The following is a 17,764-nucleotide window of genomic DNA, read 5'->3' on the forward strand; positions in this document are numbered from 1 at the left end:
AGAGAGGAGTCAGGAGAAAAGTATCCTGAGTCCTCCGATCATCCAAAGAGACCAATGGGCTAGCAAGTCAGTGAAGAATCTAGTAGAGCTGCTAGAAAACTTTTTGATGAAACATTTTATCTGATGGGCTAAAGCCAGTTTGTCTAAATTTAAGGTCTTTGTGGGAAAGGGTCGATCTGAATGATTTTCCCATTTCACAAAAACTTTAAGAAGTTTCAAAATTGTTTAAATGTCTCTTTTTGATATTTTCAAAATAAAAAATTTGGGAGTGGGTGGGTCAAAATGACTTACCATTTAAAAATTTAAGTAAATTAATAGTAAAAGAAAGATTGTGAATTTTCCTCCTGATTAGAGATGGGAATACTATTCTAAATCTCAAATTTTCACAAGATAAGAAAACCATTTCCCACCTGGCTCTAGGATCTCATCAGGTGATCCTCTTGATGGATGAGTTGTTTGAAACAACTACTGAACTTGCAGCTTTTGGTGGTGGTATCATCACTGGAAGGTGGCAGGGAGGCAGCTGGAGGATATGACCAATGAGAGAAAAGACAATGAACCCAAACTCCACAAGAGAAATAGGGAGCACAAGAACAATTGCTGGCAATGCCTTTACCCCTAATCTACAAATGTGGTTTAGCATTTTTTGGACCTGAATATCGGTTCAGCATTCCTTGAAAAATTCCAATAATAACTCATGAAACAGTTCATTCCAGGGAAGTACTTTTATGGCTTATAGGCTGCAGCAATTAGAGGGTGACAGAATCACATGCAGTTTAGAGAAGACGGATCTGTACTTTGTGTTGTATTTAACCACTCATGGAGAACATAATCACACACATTTGAGCAAGTCTGACATTCCATCCAGTTGAGGAAAGTGGTGCACATATACATTTCAGGAAGACAACCTCTGTACGAGGAGACCAGAACTGGAATGAGAAGCCTGAGGAGTAGAGACTGGAACTAGCGAGGTGAGGAGACTGGGAGAAAAGATCCAGAAATGGGGAAGAAATTAGGACCAGGTTGGGAAGTAATGAGACAGAATCAGTCAAGCTTGGTGATATGGGGAGAAGTATTTGTATCCACTAAAGAAGTGGTTCTCAACCTTTTTGGGCTCAGGACCCATTTGGACTGTCGTGATCCAGAAATCTCTGAGAAGCCCCCACACCTGATGTGAGACATCATTATAGGTGTCCATTGGAGGGGGGGGGATGGGGGCCCAGAGCTAAGATTCCAGATGCTAAGGCCAAATGTGAACAGTTTGATGAACCCAATGGCAACTGCGGGGGAGGGGTTGTGAGCCAAGTCACTCCCCAAAAACACGTAGTGCTCCAACAGCCCATGGGGGACAGAGGGTGAAGGGTGGGAGGTATGGGGGTGTAGTGAGGAAGCAGATGATGGCTTGAGGGCTGCTAGGGAACAAACTGGAGGACAAAGGGTTGTGGGAGGGAAGTGGGAGGCCGGAGAATGGATATGGGGGCAGAAAGAACTGGGAGTTGCAATGGGGGGGGGGGGGGGAGATCGGAGGGACTGGGGAGCCAGGATGGATAGTATGACAGAGGGGAAGTCACACAGCTGTGGCAGTGGAGTACATTAAGGGGCCCAGGTTAGGGGGTACGACGGGGCATGGAATGCAGAGTGTCACCCAGCTGCATGGCAGAGGATATGTATGGGAGCCAGTACTTACTGGGGAACTGTATTCCCTGTGTCTGAAAACAACACCCCAAAAACCCCATATTCCCCAATGTCATATAACTTTACTACATGTTCTTTACAAAGTGTTCCTTGTTTGGTATTATTTTAAAAATCTTGATCTGCTAAACATTAATATCCTGTTGGATTGTATGTGCTACCATAGTATGTGAAGTTATAAAATATTGTTGTAAATGCCACTAGAACATGTTGTGAGGTAAGAACCACCTAAACCAGCTTTTCAGGTACAACAGTGAAGTGGCCAGATGTGCTAACAGCCCAACAAGGAAAGATTCCACTATTGGGGATTGTTTACTGTGAGGCTTCAGTGTCGGAAGCACATTCGCAGTGGGGTTGCTTGACCAATGAGAAGCAGCTGCCATGTCACATGCATGGACTGTTCTAGTAGTGATGTGATATCATCATTGGGCTTCTCTCTCTCCCCAACACAACACTTGAAGGATCATCTGGAGACAAAAGGACTTTGAAAGGGGATGGGAGTCTAAGGCAGGGAAGGTTGTCCAGCCTGCGTTTAAGAAACTGCTTGTACCAGCTAACAAGAGTGAGACATTGCTCATTCAAATATTGTTAATGTGTAGAACTTAGACTGCAATCTTATGTTTATTTCATTTGGTAACTACTTTTAATCTCTTTACATTTGCCACTTTTATAATCACTTAAAATCTATTTTTCTGTAGTTAATATACTTGTTTAATGTTTCATCTTCACCAGTGTGTTTTTGAGTAAAGTGTTTAGACAAACCCTGCTCACTAACAAAAGCTGGTGCACATTCTTTTCACAAGGGAAGGACAGACTGGATAATGATTTTCACTGGTCAGGCTTTTTGACTAGGCTAGACGGTGTAGTCATGTGGTCTTGGGCTGGGGAGCCAGCTGGAGCATCTCTATTGTTGGTTCCTGAGTTGCTGGAAAGTATTCATTGAACTGAGCTGGGTGTGGTCCCTGCCTGTGGAGGGCAGTATAAGTGCAGCATCTGTTAGAGGTTTGTGGCTTGTCACAGCATCACTGTGTGAGAGGGAGCCCAAGCTGGTCAGACAGGGAGCTCAGTGGTATCCCAGCTACCAGGCAGTACCCCAGCAGTTCTGCATATCGTCCCAGGAGTATAACACCAACCACTACCTCCAGTCTTCTCACTCCAGGGGGGTTGGTCTAATGGGGGGCTGGCCAGGTCAAATTTGTATTGTATTGTGACTTGGCGCATAAGATAGCAGCACCACTCGCTCAAATTTGGCCCAGCCAGCCCTGTGCCATCGTGATGTAAGGGTGGCTGGGACAAACCTGAGCAACACTGCGATCTCATGCACCAGGTCACATTTCCTGGAGTGGGAAGCTGACCCAATCAGCTCTGTGATCCTTTGACATATTCTGGTGACCAAGTTTTAAATCATGATTCACGAGTGGAGAAACTCTGCACTAGAGCACAGTCCCTTCTGTACCTTGAAATGGAACCCAAGATTTCTGAGTTTAAGAACGGCATACTGGGTCAGACCAATGGTCCATCTAGCCCAATATTCTGTCTTCCAACAGTGGCCAATGCCAGGTACTTCAGAGGGAATGAATAGAATAGGTAATCACCAAGTGATCCATCCCGTAGGCCATTTCCAGCCTCTGGCAAACAGCAATCACTGCCTATCCTGGCTAATAGCTATTGATGGACCTATCCTACAGTAACTTACCTAGTTCTTTTTTTAACCCAGTTATAGTCTTGGTCTTCACAGCACCCTCTGGCAAGGAGTTCCACAGGTTGACTGTGTGTTGTGTAAAGAAATACTTCCTTTTGTTCGTTTTAAACCTGCTGCGCATTAATTTCATTTGGTGACCCCTAGTTTTTGTGTTATGAGGAGGAGTAAATAACACTCCTTTTTTTTATTTTCTTGACACCAATCATGATTGTATAGACTTCTATAATGTCCCTCCTTAGTCATTTCTTTTCCAAGCTGAAAAGTCCCAGTCTTGTTAATCTCTCCTCTTTTCCATATTCCCCAGTCATTTTAGTTGCCCTTTTCTGTACTTTTTCCAATTCTGATATATTTTTTTTTTTGAGACCAGATCTGCATGTAGTATTCATGATGTGGGCGTACCATGGATTTGTAAAGAGGCAATACGATATTTTCTGTCCTATTATCTATCCCTTTCCTAATGATTCTCAACATTCTGTTAGCTTTTTTTTACTACCGCTGCACATTGAGTGGATGTTTCCAGAGAACTATCCACAATAACTCCAAGATTGCTTTCTTGAATGGTAACAACTAACTTAGATCCCATCATTTTATATGTATAGTTTGGATTATGTTTTCCAATGTGCATTACTTTGCATTTATCAACATTGAATTTCATCTGCCACTTTGTTGCCCAGTTTTGTGAGATCCCTTTGTAATTCTTCGCAGTCTGCTTTGGACTTAATTATCTTGAGTAGTTTTATATCATCTGCAAATTTTGCTACCTCACTGTTTATTCCTTTTTCCAGATCATTTATGAATACATTGAACTGTACTGGTCCCAGTACAGAGCCCAGGGGGACACCACTATTTACCTCTCTGAAAACTTACTATTTATTCCTACCCTTTGTTTCCCATCTTTTAACCAGTTACTGATCCAGGAGGGGACCTTCCCTCTTATCCCGTGACCACTTACTTTGCTTAAGAGTCTTGGTGAGGGACCTTGTCAAAGGCTTTCTGAAAATCCAAGTACACTATATACCCTGGATCACCCTTGTCCACATGCTTGTTGACCCCGTCAAAGAATCATTCCTCATCAAATATCTGTGAAACCCCCTAGGCAAGTGCATGTCTCATCTTCCTCTAGCATTGACCCACATAGAGGATGACAATCTATTACTGCTATCAGTTTCTCCTTTAGCTGAAGTGGCAGAGGTCAGTACAATATATCTAAAGATTGCAACCATGCTAATGAAACATGTGGGTGTCAATATGATGCCACATGATGGAATTTCTGGAGTTTTTTTCAGTTTGCTTTTTTTAAAAAGCTAGGAGATTACACACAAAAACAAGGCAACCATATGTCTGGCATTTCCTAAATTCTGAGTGTTTGACTTTGTAATCTTAGTAATGTTCTTTTAACATAGATTATTTGTATGTGATTTAACATAGGACGTGGCTATGCTGGTAGATATAACGGTAATTATATTATACATGCCAGTGCCATTTAGATTCTGGACAAGTGGGCCACATGGTATTAATAATGCTGCTGGTGTGAGGAGTGATATATACTGGCAGATTGACAAAGGTTTGTGTCTGGATGGCAAATACAGTTTGCAGATTCAGTCACAATTGTGGTGATTCCCATACACTTGCCAAAGTGCTTCACACAGACAACAAAACTGCATAAAGTAATGCCAGAAACACTAGGGCTAATCAAGGATACTTCTGAGAGCTCCATCTCCCTGAAAGATAAGATAATCTTCAGAATCACAGTCATTTAATTGCTTGTATGGCTAAAGCGCTGACCAAAAAAGCTATGTTAACACAGCTGCAATCATTAGAAAAATAGGTTGCATGAACTGCCCACATAAGTTTTGCCTGCAGCCTAGCAGATTTGACAGCAGGGTGGCCAAGGCATATAATTTTTCATTAGTATAATTTAAGGAAGAAATCTTTCCATTAGTGTGGTCTAAGTGGAGCTGTCATTGGAATGGCATTGTGATATGCCATTCATGGTTGGCCTTGACAATGAAACAGAGCTCCTACTGTTTTTTTAAATGCAGGGGAACTCTATCAATAGATCAATGCTTCTCTTGAAAAGAGTCTTGTATTTAGGGTCATTGAAGCAAATTTTCTTTCTAGGTACTTATCTGGCTCTGATCACCACAGCCTCTGATCACCTCACAAATATTAATAAATATATTCTCATGGTATCCTTCTGAGGCAGTGACTACTGTTCTCATTTTACAAGCTGTGAAATTAAGATACAGATAAATGGCCAGATTTTCAAAATCTCCCATTAAGGACTTTTGAAAATCTGGCCAATTCATGTCGGTGCCTAAATGAGAATAGTGTGGTTTTGAAAATCTGTCACTAAGTGACATGTCCAAGACCACACATGGAGTCTGTGGCAGAGCTGGGATTGTGCTAGATCACCTCCATCTCAATCCATTGCCTTAACCATAAAATCATCCTTTCACCAGTACCGAAGGATTGGTCAAAAGTGTGAAGGGAATAAAATATTCACTGCATTAATTCTCTCTCTCTTACACATCCACATTGTGTGAATTTATCACTTGTGAAAGGTGCCCGATGGATAGCCCTGGGGACTGAAGTCCTCTATTTATATAGTGAACAGGAACAATACAAGCTTATCCCAACTCCTCCACCCGCATGCCTCATCCCTGAGTGCAAATTGTTTTCAATTCACAATCAATTCCTAGCATCTCTGCTAAGTCTACAAACAAAAGTACCAACTAGCATCAGTTGTAGCAGTGATTTTTGGGATATGGATACTTATCTGCTGGGAACTGAACTGAAGCCTCACTTTTTTTTTTAACCAAACAGGCTTCAGATGGTAACAAGTTTTGGTCACAACTACCTTGTTTTGGAGTTGACAAGCTGCAGCCTTATGCTCTTCTTCTGTTTGCAACAGGTGAAATATGGGAACTATGCCTTTGTATGGGATGCAGCAGTACTGGAATATGTGGCCATCAATGACCCAGACTGCTCCTTTTACACGGTTGGGAATACTGTTGCGGACAGGGGATATGGAATTGCACTTCAGCATGGCAGCCCCTACAGAGACGTCTTCTCGCAAAGGTAAGGTTCAGGAGAGGATGGAATAAGGATTAAGGGAAGATATCTCTCAGCTCCAGAGCCTAATTTCTAATTGGGTTTACTTTGGGAGAAAAACTTCTTGTTGTTGTAGCTGTTGCTGTCCGCTCCTTGATTTTGTACATATGCATTCACTTATTTGGGAATGTATGTAAAAACAAAAAAATGTAACAAAAAAGCAAAAAGAAAGGAATGAAAACACACACTAGTGTCACCTGATCTTATATCATCAAACATGTCATTGAAGCAGGTAAGCAGCAGTTGCATATTCTGGCATTTTTGTGTGCTGAAGTTGATTATTCATTCCTCTAGCAGTCCCATTAAAAAACTTGGTTTTGCTTCAGTTGCTGTCACCCCTATTGAGAAACATTAGTGAGCTTCACTGAACTTTACTGGCAGACAAAATGGTTTGTGAAACCTATGTTTTGTGGATAGTGAGGTCCCACTCTCAATGCTTGTGAGAATATGACCGCCCCACCCGCACCCTATGACAAACGATAAAAGCCTTTTTTAAGGAGAGAAGATAATGTAAGAAATTTCAAATTTATCCAAATGTATCCAAAGCTTAATCAGCCTTTTGTAGCTGCAAAAGTGAGATTTCTAGTGAAATTTCTGGTACCTATTGCTTTTGGTAGAACTAGAAATGCCAACAGAATTTCTTTTTTGTGCTATCTCAGCATTCAGCATAACTCAAAATTGCAGATGTATGTGAAATGGAAAAAAATATCCAACAATAACAAACAAACATACTTTTCCAAACCACTGAAAATCTTTATTTTGTATCCAGTTTGAATTTTGGATGAAGGTCTGGGATGAATTATATGATGTCTCTTATTCTGAACCTTTTCTCCCAACCCTATTGCTAATAATTTGTGCTTAAGGCATGTAACAAAATTTCACACTTGCTTTGTTGGAATTTTTTTGGTGTGGCTGTCATATTGAATATCCTTCATTATGTCATATGAATATGTTTCATTCAGGCTAGTGCCCCTTCTGTTCACTTTCTGAGAACATTCAGGCGATTCAGATACTGGCACAGATATCTGCAGAAAGCAAATTTCAAAGTTATAATCTTGTGCCAGAAATGCTTGTGCATTCATTATCATAGGGAACAGAAAATCAGAAATAATGCTATGTGACTTATCTGACCAGTTACAATTAAGCAGCACAGCTTGATTTTTAAATATTTGTTCAATAGAGTAAAATATTCCAAAAGGTAGTCCTTGAATTACATCAAATAATAGGTAAATTCAAGGAAATCATTTTCTGCTCACAGATATATTATGAGTAGAAAGGGACTAAATAATTCACTGAATATATTACTGACTGTGAACTATTTACCTTGTTTTTGTGCTCTGAGATAAACTTTAATAAAAATCTAAATTTTTCCAGAAGTGATGAAGTTAAATGCATTGATTTATATATTTGATTTTGTATATATATTAACATTACGGGGAGTTGCTCATAAAAAATATTGAAACTCCCACTGAACATGATTACGTATGCTCAGCAGAAAATATCTGAGACTGTAGCTTTGTTTGCTTGATGCACAGTATACAAAATAAGCAAGCAAAATCCTTCCTCTTATCTTTCTAAGGAAAGCTTCCAGCCATCTAAGCTCTGGAACATCTACAAAGAGAGGGAAAAGTGACGTGATCAGGTGTCATTCGGGGTCTTAAGTCATCTTGTTCTCAGCATTATCTACATGAATTTCATTTTTAAGAACTGGAAATACAGAGAAGCTGGAGACCAAGAATGAAATCCTGGCCCCATTGAAGTCACTAGGAATGTTGCCATTAACTTCAGTGAGGCCAGGATTTTCCCCCCAGCTCTTTGCAATAAGGTTTTGATATCTGCAGATGAAGAGTGATATATATGTGCAAAATATTAGTATTATTGTCATTATTTTATTACTAGTAACTATAATTTGGTTATTGATACAATAATAGCATCTGCAAGTTATATTAGCAGGGGATATATTTGCAAGGCTGATTAGTTCCCAGGGTATACCTTCTTCCGAAGCATTGATATAGTGCAGGTCTGACAGTTCTAAGTAAGGTACAATCTGATTTTGTCACAGAATTGCAGCATTTCAAAATATATTATATTTTGAAGGTATGTGTAAGCAGAAAGAACCCAGGATTCTTGATTTTCAGTTCCCTGCTCTAATACTGCATAGGAGAGTAAGTGGGTGGATAATTTGTGAGATCTCTAGAATCTGAACTGGCAATTATGCAATTTTAGCCCTAATGAGCAAAGAACAGATTATCTTAATAGGACTGATGACTGACCAGAAGGGACATGGCCCCATGCACTTAGGTGGGCCAGAAAGGGTCTGCAGGGCCGTGCTGGTGAAGAATTTGGAGAGTTAAATACATATATACTCTGAAAACATCTGTGAACTCCCTTTTTAAATAATGTATTTCTTTGTTATGCTGGCCCTCCAGGGGTCAAGGACCCAGCCTACCTCTGACAGGCTCCACAAGGGGAAATGAGGCAGCTCAGGTTCACCTGGAAGAAGTTAACTCAGAGATCAACTGGGAGGCAGTTAATTAGGCAGGGAAGCCCCTGGGCATGATGAAAGGCTAGCTCAGTGTGCCGATTGCAAAGAGAAGACTTTTCCCAGCAGATAGGAGAAGCTCAGAGAAGCCAATATTTGCAAGAGGAAGAAGCAGGGCAAGGGGCTGGGGAAGCCTACAAAGAGGGAGAGGTAGGAAGTAGCTCAGGGAGCAGCCTGGGGACTGAGGAGGATTGGTTCTGGCTGTTCCAATCAAGGGCCCTGAGTTGGAACCAAGTGAAATGGGTGGGGCTGGGTTCCCCTACTTACTCCTGCCAAGGACTCTGGAGATAAAGGCTTTAAACCCAGAGGACCTGGGTTTGTCTGTCTCACTAGAGCCCTGGGAAGAGGTAATGATTAAGCCGGCCAGATGGCTAAGTCACAACAAGGACTTGACAAACACAGAATTAAAAGTGGTAGCATAAAGGGGACAGAGTAAAGTGGCCTAGTTCCCTATCCTACCACAAGGGGCCATTAAGAGGCAAAGGCTCCATCTTAGATCCTCTTATTTTCCACTGTTAATTACTCCTGCAAATTTAAATTTAAGCTTTTGAACCTGTGGAACGGTACTTAAGAAACAGACACCTAGAAGAGAGAGCTTGCTTACAGGGCAGGTTTTTCAAAGCTCTCTTAGTGATATTTTTCATGACTACTATCATGAGGATTTTACAAATCACCCTTGCTTCTCTTTCTAATGGGAAGGATGAGTTGCAGCAGTCCGCCTTCTAAATAGAAGTAAATAAATTTTGCTGGGGTGGGATTAGCAAATGTTCACATGAATATTTCAAATTCCTTAATGTTACAGGGGATCCATTTGAAACGTATTGGCATTTCCTACTCTCTCCTGGGCTAATCATATTTATGTGAAAATGCAGATCTTTGCTTCTATGAAATATCCAATTCCTGTATAGCACCATCAGTGGCACAGTGTTGAATCCTTAGGGTGCAGCTGTAAAAGGTCTTGCAAGGTTATAAAAAAAACCTGATCTCAACCCAGGGAGCATGAGCAGCATCAGCATGGTTCCCGCTTCAGAACAGGAAACACCCAGCATAGGCAATTCCCAGTAGCAAGGGAGAAAGAATAAGATCCCCATGTACCCAAGAGCCCAGATAATGACCACTCACCTTCTGTTCTCAAGAGCTGTAGATCATGATTCACAGCTGGGTATATGAAGACAAAAGGGAGACTGTGGTAACTTTCAGACATGTAGGGTGTGCTGACATGCTCTTCTCCAGGGTGTGCACAGGGTAGAACACATGGAGAATGTTAAAACCTTTGGGGGAATGTAATGACCTGTGCCTGCTTTGTGAATTATTCTAATCTCTGTTGTCTAGAACAGAATCATTCTCAGAGCCAGTTCCCCTTCCCCTCCCAGTATTCACTTAAGTTTTTACATAGTAAGGTTAATTGATAGCAGGTCTGATGCATTTCTCATTTAGAGCTGCCAACACTTCGTCTCAGATTCTTTCACACAAAATAACATTTTCTGATGTAACTTCCTGTAATAGTCAAGCCTCAAGTTGTGGTCCCTTCATATAGTGTCTTGCATCGAATGGCTTGATTGAGACCAAAAGAAGCTTGGGACAGCCCCCAAACAATAACACAGTGACACTGTAAGTGAGAAGAGAGTCCCTGTGGGGACACATTCATATCAGGTTAAGACTTGGTCTACACACACAGATGCAGCTGTTTAACTGAAGGTGTGATTTTTAAATTGGTTTAGTTAAATCAGTTCAAAATTCCATGTGGATGCACTTACGTCAGTTTAGCTTAATATCCATCAATGTACAGGCACAAGCTAACCTTGTATCATTAGTTTTCTATTGATATAAGTGTGTCCACACAGAAGTTTGCCCTCATTTAACTAAATCAGTTTAAAATAACACAGTGCAAGTTTGTATATAGGCAAGGCCAGGCAGAGGATACAGTAATTTAACACACATTCTGGAACCTTCATATACAATAGCTTCTTCAACTTTTTTTTTAAAACAGGTTAAATATAAAGGAAGAGTAAAACCAAATACAAGATTTTCTTTCAAAACTCTGCAGATGTAAGAATTTTGGGATGAAAAAAAAAAAGGTTTTTGCCTTTCAGAACAATTGCAAACAGTAAATGAGAATAGTAGTTCTGCTCTAAGTGCAATATCAAAACGTCTTCAAATAAGTTTTTTGTGGGTATTTATTAAAATAAACGGGCAAAAAACTTCAAGTTTTAGGAAAAGAAGCAGCTGGTCTTTAAACTCTCTGTATATAGATTTTTGTACTAAGCTATACTAAGCTGAAACAAAGATAATGAACCATGAGCCTTCAAAATATTGAATGGGACTGGCTTTTAGCTGTATTCACATGTCAGTGACCACTCAGGCTCCCAGACAATTGTCACAATGGCTATCTGTAGAATTGTATCTCTAAAATCAGTTGCTTCCATTCCATCTAGAATTCAGATACACCGTAATTGTATCAAAATAATATTGAAATCTTTCTAGGAAACACTTGAATAACGTACCTTTCAGCTTGTCTCAATGGCTTTATAATCACTTGGCAGATTTTGACAAATACACCTCTCCATGCCGTTAGACAACAAATCGATGTGCTCATCAAATGGGGCTAGAATACCCCACTTTTTTGCCATTAATAGATTACCTTCTGTTCACTAGCAGCCCTGTGGGCAAGCACACTAGAGTTCTTTTTTAAAGTAATGACAGGGGCTTTAATATTAGGAACTACTGAATGCTACAGGAGAGTTCCAAGAGGATGCATCCCTTCGTTCAGTAGGAACTGTGCCGACACACAATGTGACACCTATTAAGAACTCTCTTCAGTCCTAAGTCTTAAATCCTCCATTGTACTCCTGAGAGGTATAAAAATAATTGTAAATTCTATCAGGATATGCCAAAGAAGTCTACATTTCCCATGGTGCTACAGCAATTGCTCAGTTCTGAGCATGTGGTATGTATTGTAGGTCAAAAATAACGCGACAGCAAGGAGTCCTGATATCATTCGCATCTCCACTTTTTGTATTAAATTGAAACTCTTCAATTCTGCGTTAGGATCCAAACCATACATGTTGCTAGAGAGAGAAAAGATAAATTTTATAAGCTTCAGAGGCTAGTGGCCTGACTTTCACTGAAGTAATTGGGTGCTGTCAGTGCTCAGTACCTTTGAAAATCTAGCCACATTTGTTTTGTATTTTTCATACACAATAAGCAACTATGTGCTTTTTGTCTAAATAACTTTTAGACGAAAGGAAACAATTTGTGAACAAAGGTAAAGTCACCCTCAGAGAGCACAATGTAGCATGCAGGACCAGCTGTGCTTTACAGAATGGCAAATACCTCAGCGGACAACAAACTTCTGGACACTTAAAGTTGTGTGCACAGACAACATGATCATAACAATTGCATACATTATACTAATGACTTCAGAGAAGTCACTGACACCTGTAGCTTCAATACTGCTTCTTTGGAAACCTTGCATACAGCTTACCAGAAATGACAAAAGTTCATGATGGCTCAGAAAGGGAACCGTGTGTGTGTGTGTGTGTGTGTGTGTGTGTGTGTGTGTGTGTGTGTGTGTGTGTGTGTGTGTGTGTGTGTGTGTGTGTGTGTGTGTGTGTGTGTGTGTGTGTGTGTGTGTGTGTGTGTGTGTGTGTGTGTGTGTGTCTTTTTTTTTTTTTTAATAATTATAAGAAAAAGAAGTAGAGGCTGGTTGTGATTTTCCTGCTGCCAGCTGAAAGCTTTGTATCATGTACCTCATTCATCAAGCTTTCAAGAATAGAAACTTCAGACGCAAAGGAGAGAACCACGCTTGTATGCGCAGCATGCTTCCTAGCATGTCGGCTGTAGCTTTTAGCTGTGCTCACAGCAGCCTGGCTCTCTCTTCTGTCATTTTTATCACTTCAGTAAACTTATAGGTCCCAGAAAGTCTCTGCCCTGTACTGGGTGATGTGTTTTATATGAAACCTTCCAGATAAACTCCAATTAAAGTCTCCACCTCTGAAAATGCCACCCTCTCTCCATGCTGTTCCAGCAGACCTCTGACCCTAGATGAAATGGAGGGTTGCTATATTCTGTATACCAGGGGTTCTCAAATTGAGGGTCAGGACCCCTCAAGGGATCGTGAGGTTATTTAGAGAGGTGGGGGAGCACGAGCTATCAGCCCCTGCATGTTCTGTGGCTGCAACTATCAGCCCCTTGCATGGCTGACAGCCAGAGCCCTTCAGAGCTTGGTAGCCAGAGAGCAGCGGCTGCTGTCTGGATGCTCTGAAGGCAGTGCCATCCCCAACAGCAGTGCAGAAATAAGGGTGGTACAGCATGGGGAAAGGGGGGGATCATCACAGCCTGAAATATTTTCAAAAGGGGTCCCAGAAAAAAAGTTTGAGAATCCCTGCCGTATACTTAGTCTCTGTGCCAGTGGCACAGGATCAGAAGTGGAACTATGAGAAAATCTTATAGCCTTATCCCAATAAAATACCTAACCAGCAAAAAAAATAGTGTTGTGCCCCTTACAGCCCCACCTCAAGCAATCCATCGTCCTCTTCCCACCTTTCCACCCAAGTGTCCTCCTTCTCTTCCTTATAGAGAACCCTCTGACCTGCAAGTTTACAATACAGCCGGTATCTTACAAGTTAAACCAATACTCCCCATAATGCCTTATTACCAAAACTAATAACCTCCCCATAATAATTGTTATTCCGAATTCAGACCTTCACTATCCTAGGGAGGGTGTGTCTCACCACATCCCACCCCATTGGATAGTCAAGGAGGAATGCCCTGGGGAGTGCTGCACTGTCTAGAAAGGGGTTGTCTGTCTTCTTATCTGTCTGCACCTTGCCTGCTGTATGGAGGTGGTACAGCAGAACGCACTTTTCTTACAGGGGTGTAATGGGATGTTCACCACACACTTGCCCTTAAGAGGTTAATGGAGGCTAAGAAAGGGCCAGTTAACAAGATAGGCCACAGCTGAGGGAGATCAGGTGGCTTTAGTAATCCCCTGACTGAATAATGAGGGAGCCCAGCTGAGGAGGAAGGGGCTGGGCTGGGCTGGATATATAAAGACAGTAAGTAGTCTGGGGTCACTGTCTGGGAGAAGGAAGGGATGTTGGGGGGGTTACAGCACTAAAGCAACTTACAGTTATTTCCTCAGAGGAGGAATTTTGGGGTGGGCAAACCTGCAGAAGTGGAAGAGCTAGAAGGCTAGGAAGGGCTCAGGGAGGAGGCAGTAAGATCTAGAATGGAATGGACCTTGGCTCCTGATAAGAAGGTCCCTGAGATGGAACCTGGGATAAATGGTGGGCCCAGGTTTCCCTTCCAGCCAGCTGGGCAGTGAATGGGAAGATGGTCTGAGCCCATTTTTAAGAAAAGACTTTGATACCCTGGAAGGTGAGGACATGTGACATGGCCAGAGGGCTAAGCCATGAACATAGGGCATCTTGCCTTACTGAGAGCTAGGAAGAGAAGACAGAGCGTGTGACGAGTGGTGGAAAGGAGGCGGCAGATCTGGAATCAGCAATTCCCTAGAATGACCAGGAGGATGTGCACTAGCAGTGAGCAGACCCCCTGACAAAGGGTTAGTAAACTAAATTTGTTCCTCATGCACTGTGCTCTGTTGGATGGTACTAGTGCTTGTGGGGCTTAATTTAATAGACACATAATAAAATTTGAAATAAACTGAAACACAAATAGAAACGCAACGAAAAGTCTAATGCCGCTTTTTGCTTTTTCTATTAATTGGTGGCGGTGGAGAGAGGTTAAAAGATCCTGGAAAGGCACTGGAGCTTTCTTAATGCACAGTGTGCCGTTATAGGGGAGCCAGTCACAGACAAATCACAAAACAACTACCTCAGTTCAGCATGATTGGCAGTTTTAGTTCAATAGATGCCCCAGGCTAGAGTGTCAGAGGGATTCTGCAGGTTGGAACTGAGGTGCAATGAAAGAGCTGTGTATGAACGCTTGTACATCCCCTTCCTGCACTGAGCATGGTCCAAGTTAAGCACCTCACTTTCATGATGAACACTTAATGCACAGTTATAAAAATCAAAACTGGTTATGCAGATTGAATCCCCACTGATTATGTGTGAACCACTGCAAAGAACACTCTATTCCCTGTGTTAAAATTGATGGTATACATTGCTTACTAAACTATTTCTTACTAGTTTGGCTAATTAGCGTTCCCTTCCCCCACCCCCTCTTTTTTTTTTTTTTTTTGCCTTAAACAACTAAGTTTTGACATATAAAGGGCCAAATTTTGCCCTCAAATGTACATGCGGTTCCCACTGAACTCAGAAGTAGCTGTGTACTCATCCAAGGGCATGAAAATAATGTATACTGTATTGTATTCCTCACATATTATAATGTTACATTGAAAGTATTTACGTACCCATCCCTGAAAAGTACTCAGTTGTAAATTCAAATAACAGTAAAACTAAAATTCCAGCAAGTTGCTTCCCTCTGACTTTTTTTCTCATTTTGTATTTCTCACTGGGACAGAAGTTTGATTTCGGGTAGCTTAGAGCCAAACTTTCAAATCTTAGTCCCTACATAGGCCCTGATAGTGTGTTCAGATTTACCCACATAGACCTCTGCTCTCACAATTTCAGTGGGACTCAGCGAAGGTGTGAGGACCTGCTCTTGTGGATCAGCTGGCTGGATTTGTTGGCCCTAATCTGTACCAGTGTTTTGATACACTGCTTTAGTGCCAGACAAATCATGTTAGCCCTAACTGGTTTTAAACCAGGCTTAAACCCAGTTTCGCCAACATGATTTTGTCCCCAGTATAAACCAGGGCCTTATTCCCAGCTGTGTTGAGTCTGATTCCTTTTATAAAAACGGAGTGCCTTTTCCACACCCACAGTCTGCACTTGAATATGACTTCATTCTGCTTCAGGACTAAGTGCAGGCACAAAAAAAGGATGATACGGCCGAGCAAAACTGTACTCACCGCTTTATTCATAGAACACTTTGCAGAGTGCCTTTAATAATTTGCCATTGTAACTGCTGGCACATAGAGCTTTCAGTGCAACGCCCTGACACTGTATTTAGTTCATGCTTTGACTGCACAGCTAAAACTTCCATTTGTATGCATTTATTCTGCTTCGCATATTATGTTATCAGTCACTTTCAATATTTCAAAGTCACAGCAGTCTTTTTCTGACACATATTTGTCAGAATGAACTGCATTGATTGCTGTTATTACAGACTGCAGTTCCTGAGTAAGGGAAATGGCTTATATAGAACCAGAATATTGAATTTGCCTGATAAAACAATAGATAAAACAGAATAAATGAATATAAATGGACACTTTAAATGGACAGCAAAAAAATGCAAGTTTATAAAGCCAACATCTGAAATTCAAAAACTCATGAAGAAAAATGTAATTAATTTTTTAAAGTAGCTATCCAGTGTAGTGGAAATTGCTCTGCCCCATGGCATATCAGCTAGCTAGTGAAGTATTTCTTAGACTTTCTGGTAATCAGGCACTTTAAAAGGTTCTTCTAATGGACACGTCATTGGAAAGAATTTTGGTAATCAGCCCACTGTAGAGTTGCTGAGCATTCTAGCCCTCTCCAGAAAAGCACTTAACCTAGTGCTTAACTTTAAATTCCAGTGACCCTGATTAGCAAGGCTTAATCACGTGCTTAAAGTTAGACACAAGCTTAAGTGCTGTGCTAGGTGGGGCCAGAATGCTCTGTACCTTGCAGAATTAAGCCCTGAGGAAGCATACCAGTTTGGGCAGGAAACAGTCCCTTTTCTTTTATTGCAATTGGTATTGTGATTTTATATTTGTTGCTATTTTCAATTTAGAAAAATGAGAATGGGCAAATTGCACAGCAGAGAGGAAAATATGCCACTTAAAATTGAAATAAATTATACTATTATAAATTACTACACACCGGGGGTGCTCCCCACAAATCACAAATGTTTGAATTGGAAACAAATATGAAAAGGCAAAACCATGTTAGTGTCTGCAAACTTACAGACACTAATTCCCAAGTGTCACTACCAACAGCCTCGGTTTCTGTAACAGTGTCAAACACTTACAGAGAGCTCATAACACAGATAAGATGCTTTATGTATAAATCACAAAATCTCTAAGATATTTAGTGTGAACCATAAAAGCGAGGAAATTCACAGTTAAGAATTAAACCCCCTAAACCTGAGTACCCAGGAAGAAGGTGGCAGAAGAATAATAAAAGGGTGTTTTGCATCCTTGTGAGTAAGTATTAGAAGTTCCCTCCTCAACTGCGAACTCTTTGGCTTTTCTTGAGTCTAGCTCCTTTAGCTATTTTGTATGTGGTATTCCTTGGAGAGTAACTGGAGGTTTTTGTGGGGGCTGGCTGCAGAACAGGGCCCAGAACTGGCTGTGGACTCCGTATGTTGTTTTTAATATTATGCAAATTTTCTTGTTAGGGGACTTTAGTTAATTAGTGATGGATCTTCAGCTCATGGAATTATTCCAGATTTACACAAGTTAAACTGACTATAGGATTTAATCCTATAAATACATCTTTGACATCATTTAGATTTAAGAATCAAGATTAGCTTCATCATAAGAAAGGGACTTTTAATTTTATTGCATGTAAAGTACCTATGGTAATTTATAAACTAATTACCAGTCATCAGTACACAATATAAGGATATATTTTTAAATATTTATAGTAATTACATTAGGTATTTGCCCATCCTGAAATTCTGCTCTCAGTTATACCAATGCAAAA

The 17,764-nt window shown here is 40.9% G+C and overlaps 1 protein-coding gene and 1 long non-coding RNA gene across 3 annotated transcripts in view; one reads left to right on the plus strand and one right to left on the minus strand.

The window, feature by feature from the left end:
• The window catches only part of GRID2 (glutamate ionotropic receptor delta type subunit 2), a 963,383-nt gene that overhangs the window by 865,842 nt on the left and 79,777 nt on the right, over positions 1-17,764 (plus strand). For both annotated transcript variants that reach the window (XM_067557183.1, XM_067557186.1), the window contains one exon: positions 6,309-6,475. In XM_067557183.1, the coding sequence (XP_067413284.1) occupies positions 6,309-6,475 (167 nt within the window). The remainder of the gene's footprint in view (positions 1-6,308; positions 6,476-17,764) is intronic.
• LOC137159207 (uncharacterized) lies at positions 7,994-8,564 on the minus strand. The gene is made up of 2 exons (XR_010921587.1): positions 8,501-8,564; positions 7,994-8,119 (listed from the first exon to the last, which is right to left on the minus strand). It is a non-coding gene; the product is annotated as an uncharacterized lncRNA (long non-coding RNA).

The sequence above is a fragment of the Emydura macquarii genome, unplaced genomic scaffold (assembly GCF_026122565.2).
Source record: "Emydura macquarii macquarii isolate MOO-44397 ecotype Brisbane River unplaced genomic scaffold, CSIRO-AGI_Emac_v2 contig_1790, whole genome shotgun sequence".
Classification (NCBI taxonomy): Eukaryota; Metazoa; Chordata; order Testudines; family Chelidae; genus Emydura; species Emydura macquarii.